Source organism: Rattus norvegicus, chromosome 14, assembly GCF_021556685.1.
Source record: "Rattus norvegicus strain SHRSP/BbbUtx chromosome 14, alternate assembly SHRSP_T2T, whole genome shotgun sequence".
In the NCBI taxonomy this organism is placed as follows: Eukaryota; Metazoa; Chordata; class Mammalia; order Rodentia; family Muridae; genus Rattus; species Rattus norvegicus.
In genome coordinates, this window is record NC_141547.1 from 61,364,487 (window position 1) to 61,382,791 (window position 18,305).

General features: G+C 40.0%; 1 protein-coding gene across 2 annotated transcripts in view; it reads right to left on the reverse strand.

Moving 5' to 3' along the window:
* The window catches only part of Stim2 (stromal interaction molecule 2), a 127,367-nt gene that overhangs the window by 13,725 nt on the left and 95,337 nt on the right, over positions 1 to 18,305 (reverse strand). For both annotated transcript variants that reach the window (NM_001105750.3, XM_087582131.1), the window contains 4 exon segments: positions 1,980 to 2,157; positions 2,810 to 2,987; positions 4,717 to 4,832; positions 5,352 to 5,463. In NM_001105750.3, coding sequence (NP_001099220.2) covers positions 1,980 to 2,157; positions 2,810 to 2,987; positions 4,717 to 4,832; positions 5,352 to 5,463 — 584 coding nt within the window.

The following is an 18,305-nucleotide window of genomic DNA, read 5'->3' on the forward strand; positions in this document are numbered from 1 at the left end:
CAATACAATCATGTTGGGCAGAGTTCTTCCTACAAGACCACTGTTCTCCTTTAAGCCATCTTTGATTGCCTCAGGATGACAAGAGGATTATGTTTATACTGGAACAACTGGTACACCATATTGCAGCAACCTTAGGGTCTATGAAGGCATGCAAAGCTGTCTGTGACAGAATCAGAGATAAAATGAGATGCAGTCACCTGTCAAACACTGTCCTAAGGCAGTTAATGTTCACTCAGAGAAGGACAGACATTATCTTCACTGGCCACTGGTAAGCCCATGCTTCTGTAAATACTCCCTCCTCAAGGACTCCATAAAGGAACCGAATCAAACTCATTGGGTCATCAAAACAATTAGGTGAAAAGACATGAAAGTAGAAGGAATGGGTGGGAAGAGTGATGAGCAGGAGAGGACAGAAGAGGGTAACTGAGGAGGGTGGGAGGAAACACTCTGTATGATGAGAGTGGCACAAAGAAACCACTGTGGAGGGTAATTAACATATGCTAATAAGTCAAAAAGTACCATTAGTTCTTCCGGATTACTTTCTGACTGGACAGTTAGAGGATGAGCTAGCAAGCTGTTTGTCCTGGAAGGAACCAAACTTCAGGCAGAAGAGCCTGAAGGGCATACCTAGTGTATACATACATACATACAGTGTAACTTTGGATAGGCCTTTATTGTTAACTTCCTGACTCTTTCCTATAGCCTGTACAGAAAGGTTTGCCAGTGAGATGGACATAACTACAAAATACGTCTAAAAATCAACTTCAATAGTTTTTAAAAAACATTTTAGGAAAAAAAAATATATAACCTTTGCAAATAGATAAAAACACACACAAAAACTAATCAGACCCAAGCTTACTGAACTTAAGTCAAGGGAAAGAGATTTAAAATGTTATTTCAAGAGAGATCTGTAGTCGATAGCAACAAGAGAGGACCAGAGTTCAGTAAGACAAATTCTCCAAAAGGACACCTTAGAGGAAACAGTGGTGCTCAATAGATGCACTTACCCATAGATGCCATTAAGACTCATCGTATAATTCTGATCTTTTACTTGACACTCAGTTGAAAGGCAGCAGTACCTAAGCAGCACACAGTGAGGCAGAGTACTTAGGTTCTTGTCCCTGCTTTACAGGACTAATTCTGAACAAGTCTCCCAATTCCTATCTGGTTTCTTAGTTTCTCAGTCAATAAATGGCTAAGTCAGAAAAATGAGATGGCACTAGAGAAACCAGAATGTATTCTGAAGATGAAGGAGGGGCCATAGGACAAGAATTAAGGCAACTTCTAGAACGATGGACAAAAGAAATCACAGGCTCTAGAAGGGCACGGCCCTGCAGATACGTTCAGAGTGGTAATGAACCTACATTTATTTATGCCACCAAGCTTGTGGCAATTTGTCTCTGCAGGGACAGGAAACTGATACACATGAATGCTGTGACATTCTTTACCTCCTCCCTTCTCCACAGCACTGAGAAATGTCTGAAAGCCTACTCCATCCTATTTTGAGTAGCTGAGTGGAGGAAGCAGACATTAGGAAGGACATCTTTGCCGATAACTTTGAAGACTTTAGCAGATTGTATTTCAAAACCATCTAAGAGGTTTGAAAGGGATGACTTATAGAAATCCTTAACATCTGCAGCCTGTGGCTTTAGAGAAGCTCAAAAGTAGACATCCTTTGTTGCACGGTGACATTAGAAATAGAGACTTTAACTACAGATCTAAGTAAACACCTCCTGTGCACTCAGGCCAATGAACCTAGCAGGACATAACTTGCATGGAGGAAGCAGCAATCTGGCAACTTCACCTTCTGGCTACTATTTTGTTATTTTTAAAATATGAATTTGATCAATGATAAAATTTATTTTTTATTAGCTGCAGAACAGTATACCTGACAGTACAGATGGAGCAAATGGAACAAAACAAAAGAAAGAGGGGTCCTCAGTCCCGCCCCTGAGCAGCAGGTGTCCACAGAAGGGTACCTGCTCCAGCTCCTGCTCCGCATACTGGCGCCTGCTCAGCTCACACTCTGCGCCCTCCCTCAGCTCCCGCAGCCGGCAGGCCTCCTCCTTGGCGTAGTTGATTTCATCCATCATCTTTCGTTCCAGATTTTGCTTTTCGACAGCAACAGTTCTGTTTTCTTCCTGTGCCTTTTCAAGTCTTAGAGAACAATACATTTTTAAAAATTCATCACTTAAGTATCCAAAATTGCATTTCAATGAAAAAATTTTCTCAAACAATTTACTTTTCAAAATCAGAATTTCCCACTGATCTTAAATTAGAGTAAATATCAGGCAGCCTATTATTTGGCCATTTTTTGTTATCTTAGGCTCAAAAGACAAGGATCACAAAAAAAGTCTCTTCAAAAAAAAGACTTTTTAAAAAAGTTATAAACATTTAAATCTATTTGAAAGTAAAATTCACCTGTATTTTACCTGTATCTGATTTATTTCCTACGATCTTCTATACATTTTTTCCCAAATTGTAATTCTCCGAAACTACAAAATGAAATAAGCACGTATTCCTAATATGAACACTCACCTAAAATGACTATTTCCACACATACTCATGTAGCATTTCACAGGCATTTCTACTGATGTGAACATCAAGAGTCAGGGTGGTTTTACTAGTAAGTTTTGTTTTGTTTTGGATTTTTGAGACAAGCTCTTACTAGCACAAGCTGACACTGATCTTACTGGCTACACAGCCAACAATGACCTTGACCTGGTCCTCCTAGCTCTACCTCCCCAGTGGCAGGATCCCCGACAGGAGCCACCACGCCCGTGTGGAGTGGGAAGCTTTCTTTAGTTACCTCTCCTGTAAGTCCATGAGGCTCTGCTCTGCGGTTTGTAGGCTTTCTAAGTCTTTCATCATCTTTGCAACATGTTCCTTTGATGTCTTATTTTGTGTATAAGCAAACCAACAACCTCCAACGCCAATTACTATGGAAATTGTGAGAATAAAATCCTTCATCCAATTATGAGGTGGGCCTACAAAAAAAAGCAGATAGTAAATTAATTTGAGAGTAATACAATGTAAATATACAAACAAGCAGACATCCAAAGCAAACAAAACTGAGTATTTCCTATACAAATTCTAGTTTTATAAAATCAATCTCTTCCAACAACAGTATGCTTATTTGATCTAAGTAATATACAAGACCTGCAGAAAGGCAAAGAAAAGCACCTGTGGCCATACTGGCCTCATTCTGATCGATCCCACACTACTGAAAGAAGCCCCACAGAGAGAAGGGATTCCATAGCTTCCTTCCATTTCCTTCAGTTAGGCCAGGGCACTGTCACTGAGACACAAACTGGAGAATTGATCATTCACCATGAGGCACTTCCTCAAGTATCAGTGGTCTCGGTGTTTTGTTAACACACAGGGAGGCGCTGGGGAAGTTGATACTGGTACCTCCCTACGTATGGGCCAGGAATATCCCTGAGCATGCTAAGACCAACAGGAAAACCTCTTCCCCTATACCCTCTATGAGTAACGAACATTATCCACAGCTCCACCATGTACACAACCGAGAAGCCCTGGGTTCAAGGGTCATAGCTAGTTGGCTAGTGGCCAGTTGTCTGAGATACAGGGGTTAGGAGGAGAGAAAATGCAGAATCCTTCTTCCCTAACCTGTCAGGTATAATGTTAACTTGGCCCTGTGCAGAAGGCACAAGAGCTACTGTCTTCAGAAATGTAAAACATAAAACTTCTACTCAATATCACTTTAACCTTGCCCTGACTGTCAATATATACCAACTTTCCAGAGACTAATTAGAAGACAGATATATGACAACTAATGAAATATAATGTAGTATTTTAGGGCTCCAAGGAAATCTAATTTAGAGTGGTCAGTTGCCTTTCCTGGCTAGTTTTATGTCACTTTGACAAAGTTTACGTCATCTGAGAGGGAACTTCAATGGAGAAAATGTCTACATAAGATCAGACTATATTCAAGTCTGTAGGGCATTTACTAATTTTAATCAGTAGTTGATGTGGGCACGCCCAGTCCATTGTAGGTGGTGTCACCTCTGGGCTGGTGGTCCTGGGTTCTATAAGAAAGCAGAATGAGCAAGCCATGAGGAGCAAGACAGTAAGCAGCACCCTCTATGGCCTCTGTCACAGGTTCCTGCCCTGCTTCAGTTCCTGTCCTGACTTCCTTCAGGGATAAACAGTGATGTGGAAGTGTAAGGCAAATAAACCCTTCCCTCCTCAATTAGCTTTGGTCATGGCGGTTCATCAGAGGAATAACAAGCACTAATAAGATACTGCCTAAACACTAACTGTTCCCACCACAAGATACTCTGCATGCTTCCGGTAGGTGACACTAGAGAAACCTCACGTGGCCAAGCTATAAAGTCCAGGGTGCGTCCATGTTATGTGTACACTAAAAAGTCACCAGAGCACCCGCTCTCAGGTGTCATGCAAGACGTGTACTGCAGACAACTACAGTCTCAAGGGGTTTGTTTAGATTTCTGCTTCTGAGAGGTTCTCCTCAGGTTTGCCAGTCTGCCAGCTTTTCCTAGTAGTAACCAGCTTTGAACATTCCTATTTCTGTGGCAGAAAAGCTCATCCTATAAGCCGTATTTCCCTCATGGTTAGTGAATGGTTCTTGGTTCCTCTTGGCTGCCTGCTCCTCTCAATTGTCTGTTCTCTTCAACAGCACACAGATGGGGCAGACTGCACCACTGTACCACACCGAGGGAGAGGGATACTAACGTGTCAGAGGCCCAAACAAAACCACATCCAGTGCTTTGAGTTGAAGTTTCTGTCTGTGACTCCGGTCACTGATTTTCAACTGGGAAATCATAAATGAAGTTTCATGAACTGCTATCCTGTACAAAGAAAAGAATAAATACAGTAAACAAGGTATTTCCAAGATATAAATTTCAATACATGAGTGCCATATTCACCACTTCGAATACTGCTAACCATTGTTGAAAGCTCATCTGTATAAAAGCAACTACTTCAGAAACAATTTCTTAAAACTTAGCTACTAAAAGCCTTCGGGAGGCTAATAATTGTGCTGCTCTATTGATGAGCTACTATTTTCTGAAGTTATTTTCTACTATAACTTACTAAAATTGCGAAGTTTATGAAACTGAAAGTATTTTATAATAACTAATGTCAGCATTTCACTATCATTTCGCGCACACACACACACACACAATACATGTACACACAAAGAATAAAAACATAATAAAACAAGAAAAAGATAAAATATTTCAAACAGATATATGTATAGTATTTTGTTCTACCATCAACCTCAGAGGTATCTTGCAGATTTTGAATTGAAAAGTGACATCTAAACCACACTTCTTACTGCATAGAAACTCCACTGGGTAACCACTGACCTGGGAAGTGTTGTTCCTTTCACATTATTATCCCTAAAATTCTTCTCGTATTGTGGGAGTTCAACAAATTCTATCAACCACTGCAGGGTATCCTCAAGCGTCCAATTGTGAACTGTAAGACAGAAAAGAAGGTACCGTTTAAAGCACATTGTTTCAAAATTAAAACCATAGAATTGTGAACACATCTATGAAATTTTAGAAGCAAAGATGGGAGATTAAATTTTCAGTTAAATCCAATAACTGGTCATAAAAGAGTATCTAGCACTCTATGATAAGCTGAAAATAGTGAGGCCCGTTTCTGCTTTCTCAAATGCATAGAATTTAAAACAGGAAAAAAAATAAAACAGTTAGACAAACTGTAGTAAAATGAACATCCATACAGAGTTTTTAAAGGATGAAACCATTCATTTCCATGGGCACAGACAACTTATATATAGACTTGATTGACACTTCACCTAGCCCATTAATGCACAGAATACAGTGGAACACCCTGTGGGAGGCAGGCCGAGCGTGAGCGCTACAGCATGAAGCAGTGAGCAGATGCAGAAATGTTTACCCCTGTGAAACCTAAGTGCCCTGAGCAAAGATTCACGTGGGGTAACTTAGAAACGGAGAAAGATGGGGGAAGGAAAAGTTTAAATCATGCTAGTCATTAAGGAAAATGGAAGGGGTGAGAGAAAGAGAGGGAGAGGATGAAAATATAAATTAGGATAAGTCCTCTGACTTGACTACATCAACTAAAACCTACAATAAAAGCTCTAGAATTTTGAAGGTCTGAGGTAATCCTGCTGAGTTGTTTGGTTGGTTTTTATTGTACTTTATTTGAGGAAGAGGCAGAAAGTGGGAGAAGGATCACGCTAGGAAAGACGCTCTGAGGGCAGGCACACGAAGCACAGAAGCTACTCTATAACACTCTGAGAGCAACAACCAAGAGCAAGGGTATACACAAGGAGAGAGCGTGAGAATGAACCCGGAGGCTTTTCTCTGCTTGCTTGTGTGAAGAGTGAGCTGTTCCAAGGGAAGGCTTGAAATCGGAGAGATGTACATTGTTTGCACTTAATGTGAAGACTGGGGAAAGCCAAGCGTCTGCAGAGCACACAGGAGGGCAAACGGGGCTGAAGACACAGAGAAGTGGTAGATGCAGCACTGTGGATCCATCTGTGCACAAACGGCATTCTCATAAATTATAGAAAATTCTAAACTCACATTTGCATGCAATGTTTTCAGACTGCCCTTTTCAATATGTGATCTTTAAAGAAAAAAACTAAGCAAATTATAATTAACTAATAAAAACCTTATTTTAAAACTGTACTGCTGAGTGACAATTTTATGCTGAGACAAAGCTCTTTCCGACACATCTGTATCCTAACACCTGTATATGGGCCCGAGGCTGCTGGATCCAAAGAGCCAAACAAATGAGGCTCCGGCCAGAAGCGCCGATCTAGGGGCCTTCCACTGAATCTAATCCAGTCAAAGTAGGCTTTTTACACGAAGTTCTTCCTTCTGCCATGAACTGCATGGAGGGCTGCCCTGTCTGACTGCCAAGAAACCCACAGCACAGCTGCACTGCACACACCCACACAAACTCTCAGCCAGGAAAACAGGATAAGATTCTCTCTGGCTTTGGATTTCTCAATAGTAAAAGAACCAATCTAAGCAATCCAACACATCGAGTTTCCAAGGAGACCAGATTCACAGGAATAAATTCAAAACAGGGAACGAAACTGTACGGTCCTTACTACTCAACCCGAGTGGACGGCTGTGGTGGTGTAAAGTAGCTTTGTTTGTAAAACTAACTTTCTTTTGAATGCATCTTTAAAATAATACAACGCTAACACAAGACAGAGTTACTTAGGGAAAGAATTGACTTTTCCACTTGATGCCTGGGTTCCTTGCAAACAGCTTTTCTTCCTACGAGCAGGACTTGGGTTTTGTATTAGCTCCCTCTGTTCCAAAGACTCTGCTGGTCTTTCAGCCCCTATGGTGGCTCCTTTTTCTCCCTCCTCAGAGACCGATAAGAAAACTGCTTGAATACTCTCATCTCCTGTGTTTTCCTGAATCTTCCTTTTTTAGCTAAATTCAGTTCTTTATAAATCAGTCTGAACTTTTTCCCTACAGAATTTAATTAATTACAATCATTTAGAAGAAAAGAAGTTCTTCTAACATTTGCTAAAATTTACATAATTTACTAAAGGATGTACAAGCTCCTTGCTGATCACACTCTGCTGAGAACTCATGCACACATTATTTGCTGGATGTTACTCAATAAACAGAGCAGATCAGACTTAGAGTGCTGTACAACCTATGCTTCGATGAGGAATCAGCAGAGGCTTGTCTGCGGAGGAAATCCCCAGTGCCAAAGTGCTATGCCAAGCTACCCCAGCCCTCTGCCCACCCGAACCCGGGCTTCATGCAGCCCTGCTCAGTCACACCTCCACTGCAGGAGGCACAGGACAGAGCATTCTGTAAAATGTACTTAGCAATTTATTCAGAGTTTGGAATTGTTAACAAAGTATTGGTGTTCCCATGATGTTTACCAAACTTTGGAATGGAGAGAGACCTTTGCCAGGTGGTGTCCCTGAGTCACAGAGCCACCATAGCTAGTTCTTTAACTCAGACCCAGTTTTTTAATAAACAGTAATAACTTAGCTAAGCTACCTTTAAATTTCTTTCTGATTCCATTATAACAAAAGAGGGCTGTTGTCTAAAGCACTACAAAATGAACAGCCAACCTAGAACATTTCATTACAAAATGCTGACGGAGAAAATCAAATTCTAAAAATGGCTAGGACACCAATAAAAACTGTTGCTAACATTAACTATGTACTGCAATACAAGATTTATGAATGTTATTTCATGTGGACACTGCAGCAGCTCTGAAATGAGTACTTTCATTCCCATGCTGACCCTACAGTTTTCTCAAGGTGGAACTCTTAATTAGGTATAAACAAATTAGTAAATGGCCACCGTAGGCTTCAGAGCAAGCTGTTCCTAGAATGGCAGACATTGCACAGCAGCGTAACCTATGACCCTGTCACGATCTGCAGCTCTTTAAATGTGCTCTGTGTCCTGTGGCCCCTGATACTCTCCAACTCAGACTGGCTCTCCTCTCTTCCATTTGCCTGCCTTGTCCTTACTCTTTCTGGCGCAAATTAGGAACTCCTTGCTCTAAACATTTTCCTGTCGTCCATTCAACATGACCTCCTGTGTATGCTTCATTGCCTATCATGGATCAACCATGAGACTAACCAAACACACCCCTAATTGACCTCAACCAACCTACTCTGAGGAGTGCTAAGAGAAGAGGAACTTAGTTTAAAAAAAGTGGTATGCATTTATTTTGCATGTGTATATGTATGTATATGTATATGTGCAAATAAATGTGTACATGTATGCTGTTAAGTGTGGAGGTAAAAGGACAATTTTCAAGAACCAGTTATCTCCTCTATCTGTGGATTTCAGGAATCAAACCGGCATTGGCAGCAATTCCCTTGAGGCTTCTTGTCAGCCCAGGAACTTACTGTTGCCATTAGTTAATTAAGGAATTTTTTCTAAATATACACTTACACATCCATTTTCCCATGTCCTTTAACTATCGTGAAATGTAGCTGCTATCTATATATTCTGTAAAGAGACAGACAGGCACCTGGCCAAGAGATCATATCACATGTCTATCAATGGATAACTAGAATATGAACTATGGTCCAAGTCATGTATTGTAGGTAACTTTTGATTCAAGATACCTCAGTAACACTTGAGATATTTTCTCTTAGAAATTTAGTGCTAATAGCATACAAGTGCAAAATGTAACCAATGGGTAATCGACTACAAGCAGTTACCTAAGTTATCGTGTAGTTCCCCTACAGATGTCAGGTATGCACAGGGGCTCCTAAGGCTGGAGGTGGTAATATAAAAGCTCAGTGGGGTTGTTAGCTTTTCATGAAGAAGATACGCCTGTAAGTTGGAAGAGACAGTCCAACAACCTGAAGAGAATACTCCAAAGAGCCAACAGTTTGGAGCTTTGGTGTTTTGTTTCGTGTCATTTTGTTTCATCGATGCAGTCAGTGTCTCTGTACTGGAACTCGCTATGAAGATCAGGCTGGCCTCATACTTACAGAGATCCACCTACCCTGCCTCTGGAGTACTAGTATTAAAGGTGAGGCCTCCAGAGAGCAGGGTGGTAGGAAAAAGGATGGTGAATAGAAGCAGAACTCCAGGAGAGGCAGAGGAGGATACAGGAAGTAGAAAGACAGACAGCTGGAGATAAAAAGATTTTTTTTTTTTTTGCTAACAAAGCAATTTCTGCAACAGTAAATGTAGTTCCTTGGTTGAAAAGAGAAAAAAAAAGCTGTGTTGCATCCGTCCCTCCTACGCTCTACTCACCAGCCCCACCCCAATGTCGCTATTTTGGAACAGCACATGAAAAAGAGGAAAACTAGGCTTAAGGAGTGAAAGCTTTTTGAAAGCAGTAGGGTGCAAGAAATGAGAATTAAGAGATAGGAAGGGGTGGATACAGCTATCAACAGAGAGGCCACTACAGCCCTGACTGAAACAGCCTTCGAAGAAAGTCGTGAGTCATGCATAGGGACTCAGCCAGGCATAGGACTTGGATACAAATGGATGAAATGCCCTCGCTGGCAGTGATCTCTGCCTCTGAATTCTTATGGTTCTTACTGGTTCTACAAAACAGCCCAGCATCTACGCTGTGTGACTTTGCTAACACCTGCTAACACGTCATGCCTTACTTACTACATTATGAGCTTCCACACCACACAGGACACTATTATATTCCAATATAGAATTACCATTTGAAGTATTTCATGAAGGTGTAAAAATTCTTCCTTTTAAAGGAATCAGTTTTGTTTTGAATTGGCTACTTGTGGTCCTGTAGTTATAATAAAAATAAACAATACTACTCTCAAGATATCTCATTTCAAAGAAGCAAGGAGAATCCTGGGTTCTAGAAAGGACACCAGAGACTAGGATATAACGGAAGCACCAATCAGAGTTGTCAGTCATCGGGAGTGCTTCTGGCCCACTCCCTGATTGAAGTATACCTGACATACAAATCAGTGTGAAATGCAAACTTTACACGATACAAATCACTTGTTCCTATCATCCACATAAAAATAAATCTTATAAATCTTACAAACCCAATGCAGTCACTAGCCTTAGAACTTACATTAAATTACAGACCTAAAAATAAAAGTTTCTAAAGTCTCATATAAAATTTAAGTTAAAATTTTAGTTAATGTTAGTTAATGCTAGTCCTCCAAATCTTAAAGATGTTCATAAACTCATCTAAACAGTAATTAAAAAATTAAGCTCTAATCATAAAGCATTTCTGTATGTAAAGATATACTGACAATTCCCAATTAACTATGCTAAAAGACTCCCATGACTTAACTCATGGAATTCAACAACACTATGAATACTAGTATAATATATTAAAATGATATACTTATATTTTATATCCATAGTGATGATATAATTTTTGGGTTATACATCAGGAAGCTGTGGCTCAGACAATTTAATAATTCCAAAATGCATACTCCAAGTAGGTAGTGTCTATGGAACCAAAATTGCAGTGGGTGTCAAAGCTCAAACTTTAGTGTTGTGTTCTTCCTCCTTCCTGTGCCTTTTGTCATTCTGAGAAAATCTCACCTACAGCCAAGTTCATGGCTGGCTGCAGCAGAGCTTGCCCAGAGCAGGTATGTAATTCTGCCCAGCTATCAGCTGCTCTTGCATACAACTTACACCTTTATGTTCCCAGTGTTAGGGAGCAACTGGCAGAAGAGTAACTGTGGACAAATCCACTTCTGCTGTTAGTCAGAACAATGAACGAGTCAGTGCTGTAAAGCTAAGCACACTATTTTCAATTACAGCATGAAAGAAAGCACCCTCATAAAATACCAACAGGTTTGTAAAGGCACAAGGGAAGAGAAATCACAAAAGGAATATTTAATGAATTATATTGTCCATTATGAAATGTTCTGTGTTCTATGTTCTGACATTTCTATAAGTCTAAAGATATGATGACTAATGTTTGAAACATTAGCATGTGTACAAAAATATTATATTATAAAACAATGTACGAATACAGAATTTATCACAATTAAATTCATTTTCAAATGAAAGACTTTCAAGTTACAAAGTCTCAGGAGGTCTGGTTCCACTGGCAAATGTAACCTCTCACAGGAAACTTCAATTAACGTACACTGTAAAAAGGCAGGACTCTGAAAATGAAACTTTAATTAACCGTGATATAAACATGAGAGGAAGCAACAACTTGGATAAAGGGGAAGAAACTGCAGCCTGCTCCATCTTTCCTCAGTTAGTTTCAAAGACTGACTATGGACACTAGTCACTTATGGCGACACCATGACAACCAGCTGCCAGAGAAAGGTTTATCTTTAGAACAGGGCCAGAATGTGAGTTCCTAGTTGCACATAAGTCAGCAAGACATGACTCTGACATGGACGCGTGCTCTATTTGGACACCTAAAGCCCTGCCCTGAACCTGGGAGCTTCAGATATTAGTAGTTGTGCTAATACTTTTGTTCATGTATTACTTGCCTTGCATCATGCAAGAACTTTGTAGAACTTTTAAAACTTAAAATGACGTTAGCAAATGTCTGGATATTCAAATTTTAAAACTATCAGGGTATTTTCCCAATGGTAGCTCCAGGAACACTGTACAAGACTTTGTAACCCTTTTTGCTCTAAACTGAGATTTTACAATTATGTAAAATAAACTAAGTATATTACCAGTGGTTATGCCCATAAAAATGGTGAGGGGTAACAAAGGCATAACTAAAGAAGTCAGAAAAAGTACAGAAATGATTCATTTAAATATACCATATGAACATAAACAACTGGTTCTATCTTATAACCAATATAGGAACTAAAATACCATGCAAGAGAATTTTAGGAGTATTTTCTTAAAAAAATAACAAAAACAAAACAAAAAACACTTGAAAAACAGCAATATACTCAGTGGCTATAAGAGAAAGAAATGTTTATTCAAGTTTTCTTAAACATCTCTGTGTGTCACAAATGTATAACCCCAGGAACAGAGTGGCTAAATTGTTTGTGCATTTCCCCCTTTATATCCAGATTTCTTCTTTTAATACTGAATTGAGGCTATGGCAAGATGGCGTCACCTTTGCTACTCTTCCAGCTGACCAGAGTTGGGTTCCCAGCAACTATAACAGGTGGCTAACAACTGCCATTCACTCCGGCTCCTAGGGATCCACTGCCCTCTTTTGGCCTCCATAGACACTGACTTGGTAAGACTACCCTTTTCTCTTTAAAGACTATTTTATATCAAATGAAACGACCGCTCTCTCTCGCTCTCTCCCTCCCTTCCCCACTCTCTCCCTCTCCCTCACCTTTCCCTCTTTTTGCATTTTAATTGGATATTTTATGTATTTACACTTCAAATGTTATCCCCTTTCCTAGTTCCCTCCCTCTCCCATCCCCTTCCCCTGTTTCTAAGAGGATGCTTCCCCTTCCACCCACCACTCCCACCTCACCACCCTGGCATTCCCCTACACTGGGGAAAGGAGCCTCCACAGAACCAGGAGTTTCTCCTCCTATTGACGCCTGACAAGGCCATTCTCTGCTGCATATGATCCTGGAGCCATGGGTCCCTCCGTGTGTACTTTTTGGTTGGTGGTTTAGTCCCTGGGAGCTCTGGGAGACTGGTTAGCTAATGTTGTTCTTCCTATGGGGCTGCAAACCCCTTGAAACCATCTCTTTAAAGATGGGTGTTGTTTCCTTTACCTAAGTAATCTCAACATGTCAACAACTGTGAAGTACCAAATAAATGAAGAGTTGCAGACACAATTATGAAGGACTTAAATAATGAGGAGTTGCCAGTACACAGATCTACAACAAACGATTCTACTAAACAAACAAGGCAAACAGGAAGGCGTTAGCATTGAGTAATTTGAGTGGCATTTTTAGATAAAGCAACAAATTTCTTCTAAAGTGTTGGCTGTGTTTTGTAAAGTGATGAACATGCTATTTTCTAAAACATTGTAAGCCAAAAAATATACATTTCTAAGTATTATCTTTAAACTGTTTGGTTTTATTTTCTGCCACTTAAAAAAAAAAAATCTTAGGTTTTTTTTTTTTTTTTTTTTAAACAGCTTCTTTAAGAAAACACAAACAAATGGTGGGGGTGGGGCTGGTGTGGTAGGAGGGGCCAGGCCCAAAAGGCCCAGGAAGCCAAGGTGGCCAAAGAGGCTTCCTCAGAGGTAAGGCAGAGACAGAGAGTGAGTAGATCTCCATCACCACACTGGTCCAGCACACATAGATCAAGTCTCTGGAGGAGACCCATTTGATCCCCAGCCTACTAAGAAACGCAAGATTATTGACTTTTTCCAGGGAATGTCCCCAAAGGATTAGGATGGGGCAGAGCAACAGACCAGGTTCAAGGCTTTTGTCACCATTGGGGTATGATGATTTGGATGAGCGTGGCCCCCATGGGCCATAGGGACTATTAGGAGGTACTATTAGGAGGTGTGGCCTTTTTGGAGAAAGTGTGTCTGGGGATGGGCTTTGAAGTTTCAGAAGCTTAAGCCAGGCCCACTGTCACTCTCTCTTCCTGTCGCCTTCAGATTGGAATATAGAATGCTTAACTACCTCTCCAGCACAATGTTTGCCTTCGTACAGCCATGTTTCCCGACAGGGACAGTAATAAACCAAACCTTGAGCTGTAAGCCAGCCCCAATAAAACATTCCCTTCTTAAAAGCTGATGTGGTCATGGTGTCTCTTTACAATCATAAAAACCCTAAGACATGGGAATTACAACAGTCATCCTGGTCTTAATGTTAAGTGCACCAAGGAGGTGGCCACTACCAACGAGGGCCTAGCATTTTGGCCAAGCTTTCCATCATCCCTGTGCGCAGGGGCTACTCAGGGAACAAGAGTGGCAAGTCCCACACTGTTCTATGCAAGGTGACAGGCTGCTGTGGCTCTGTGCTGGTGGGTCTCATCCCTGCCACCAGAGGCAATGGCACTGTCTCAGCTCCTGTGCTGCTGCTGCTGGTTGGTATTGCTGACTGCCACACATCAGCAGAGGCTACACTGCCACCCAGGCAACTTTACCAAGGCCATCTTTGATGTCATCTCTAAGACTATAGCTACGTGAGTCCCAACCTCTGGAAAGAGACCATGCTCACCAAGTTTCCTTAAATGCAGTGCACTAGCCATCCTGTGAAAACTGATTAGCACAGTCCCCATTCAGATGCCCCAGGCTCCAGCTCTGGCTACCAAATAAGACTTTTATACAAGAAAAATAAAGCGAATTAAGTCTGCTTAAAATTTTGTATATAATCAACTTGGTATTTCTTCATATAGCAAATCTTTACCAGGCGCATAGTAATTGATATTGCTGGGTAAAATAAAACACTAGAATCCAAGAATTATCAAGATTAAGACTAATGTACAACATGTTATAATAAAATACATTCATTTTGGAGGGAGTCAAATATGCCCACACCCCAGAAAAAAAGCCCAATTAAAGAAAACCTTTAAAAGCCAGTAGGTTAAAGGAGTAGAAACAGAGCTTTTTCACTGCTCACCATCACACATCCAACATTCAAAACCTGGAAATTCTGTCTTCCTTAAAAATTAAAAAGCCCACCAGTGACAGAAATATTTCCAAGTTAATTTTACTCTAAAAACTTCTGTCTGATCTCCAAGTACATCAAATTTTTCCTAGTGCATTTAGTATTTTAAAATCTAATGGTTCATAAATATTACTAGCTACACTTTCCCACTTTGTTTGGTATATACAGTCATGGTTTAATGCTACTGTGGCAAAACAACTTTTAGGAAAAATTCCCTCAATTCTAAGCAGTGGCACAATGGATAAATATTAAGTTTCTAGATAGGTTTCTTTACAGAGGACCTTTGTCAGCGGCTAAAGCACTCGTTACATAAGAAGGCACACTGTGAATAAAGAGCTTCAGTAAAAGGAAATCACACTGATGGACTCACTCACCCAATGATGCTCAACAGTCCCTCTAAGGCTTCTTCCAAGTTCTCTCCACATCTCAATAATATGGATGAAAAAAAGTTACTACTGACCAGTCTGGTGTGGCAGTGGGATAGCAGCCTTGCAGAAGCCCACACTAGGCAGGGTCTGGAGGGTGGCAGCAGCAGTCTGATGTGGTCAGGAAAGGGACTATAAACAGGGAACAAGTAAGCAAACATGCTGGGGATAACCACCGACTCAGCTTACTGTCGGTGAAGGGATACACAGAGACACCCACAGTGAAAGAGGCTAAGTCAGAATCAACTCAACAGTGTTGGACTCAAACTGGAGGCATAAATTATCAGTGTGAAATTGTGGATTTTAATAAAGAAACAAATACAAACTGTAATGTTTTAATTTGACAGTTGAAAAATATCACAGAATAATATCCTAGTAGCAAGAAACATTCTTGCTAAAATCTTTATTTCTAAATACCACATCAACTACTGTAATGAGTGTTTCTAAGCCTGGCACTGAGAAATAACACGATGCATCCATAATACCTTTTTAGGTCAAAAGGAAGGGTTCAAGAACCCAGGAGGTCATTTAAGGTTTACTAAAGCCAGCATAGAAGACCCCTCACCAACACGGTGCATTTGAGCATCAAAAAAGGCTGGCAGTAACAAATGAAAACCCAGAGAATGAGAGAGAAAAGTTGGCACTGAGAGCAATGAGATGAACACATACTGCAGATGAAACTTCTAAGACTCAGAAAGATGCTGAGAGTATCTTTCCCGGGAACTTCTTCCAAGTCAAGTCTGTTATCACCCACCGTTCTCACATGACAAGATGGTAATAATGCACTCTGTTTAAGTCTCTTGCAGTACAATGCCAACTAATAAACAGAAGAATGACGGAATTTGAAAAACTGCCACTTGGCAATCATCAGTATAATAGTTAATTAAAAAAAAAAAAAAAACAAGATCCAAAGGACACCAAAACACGTGGGTGAATACAGTATGAGGAATATGATTTAATAGGGGATGGAGGCATAGCTCAGTTAGTTCTTACTTAACATGCACAGAGGCCTGAGTTCAGGTCACAGCACTGCATAAAACTGAGAGTGGATGAGCCACACAGCCAGTCTGATGCAGGCCAGGACTACATGAAACCCTGTGTCAAACAAAAACAGAACTATCCTAACAGAAAGATGGAAATTCACTTATAGAAGAAATACAGTGGGCACTACCTTCCATATGTGACAAAGGTAAAACCACCGACATTAAAACAAACTGACACAGACCACAAAAAAAGGATATAATGAAAAAAATCATTTCCACGACAATCCATTCATCCTCAATGCATAACCTGACCATGTAAATGTAACAAATAAACCCTAATTTAAGAACAAAAAAAAAGCTACAAAATAGCATTTTTAAAGATAATTAGCCAAAGTGAGTAGGGTATAGGATATAAAGGACCTCTCGAAGGCTGAAGACTGATCCTGTACTCTTCAGTTATGAAAGTCATTATTAGGACAAATGTGAGAACAGAAGTGGACGTGGGGAATCTCTGAACAAACAGCTCATGGAAAGTCTTTGTTCTGGTTCTGACAACTTCTCTAAGTCTGATTTACTTCAGCTATGAAATTAAAGCTTAAAAACAAGATGTTTATATGTAGATAAAAATTCTGTTAATTTTACTGCTTATGGTATTCTTGAAGACACTATGCTAATTGTTTTGGTTTTTGTTTGTTTGTCTGCTCTGGACCTCCCTATGTAGACTAGGCTGGCCTACAGTGCATAGAGATGGGCCTCCCCAGCTTCTGCAGTGCTGAGATTAAAGACATTCGACTTCACCCAGCCAGAATGGGGACCTTAAACAATGACAATGATAACAACAAACACAGGGCCCCATTCTCCCAAATCCTCAGCACAGCTGTCTGTGAGTGCAGACTTGCTACCAGGAGAGTGCTAATAGCTACAGTTTACAAATGGAAACGCAGGAACTTAGGGAACCTTATTCACCTGAAGTCACATGGAGAACTGAACATATGAAGTCAAACCAAGGCTCTCATTACTTGCAAATATTGATCTTGTCTGTTCAGGAAAGGAGGAGGGTCTTTCTTTAATAAGTGATGAAAAGGTAAAAGTTCTTAAACCTATAGCAAGTCTACATCAGAATTCATCTAGAAATAAGTTGAGAAGATGTATGATGAAAATACATAATACTGGAAATCTTTTACTATAGGTTTCTGGTATTTATACAAAAATAACAGCCACTATAAACAACTGAGACAACTTTAACAACTACAGTTTAAAGAAAGGCTGATTCATGACTTTGCAGTAAGGAATAATCTGTAATTTTAGAAGTGTCTTTAGAAACATAGTGATTACATGTGGTTAAATTACTAAAACATCTAAAACATCTCATATTTACTTTCAATTTTATGGGTTGGAGCTGACAACAATCTCTTACTGCTTATTTCATATTATTTTCACTGTTCTAATTAGCTGCTTACTGGTTTCCAAATCTACATTGTATTTCTTAGGCTTCTTGTGACTAGATCTAGATATTTTAGTCAGTCTCTGTCTGTGTCTGTCTCTGTGTCTGTCTCTGTCTCTGTCTGCCCCTCTCTCTCTCTCTCTCTCTCTCTCTCTCTCTCTCTCTTGTCTCCAGATGAGCCAATGAAAACAGTAACCTGCTCTCTCTTTCAAAAGTGTTAGAGATAAATCAATATGATTTTATGAAATATAATTCAAGGTCCTATTTAGTTATGAACTATTCATTCATGTATTTGATGGACCATGTAAGCAAAACTCTTTATTATCTAGGAATTACTTGTAATAGAACTGTCAACAAACTATAATTGACTTCTAAATCATACCTAACAAATTTACTTGCAAAATAAAAAGCTACTAGTGTAAGAACTTCGTGTTGTGGTTTGAATATGCTTTGCCCAGAAAGTG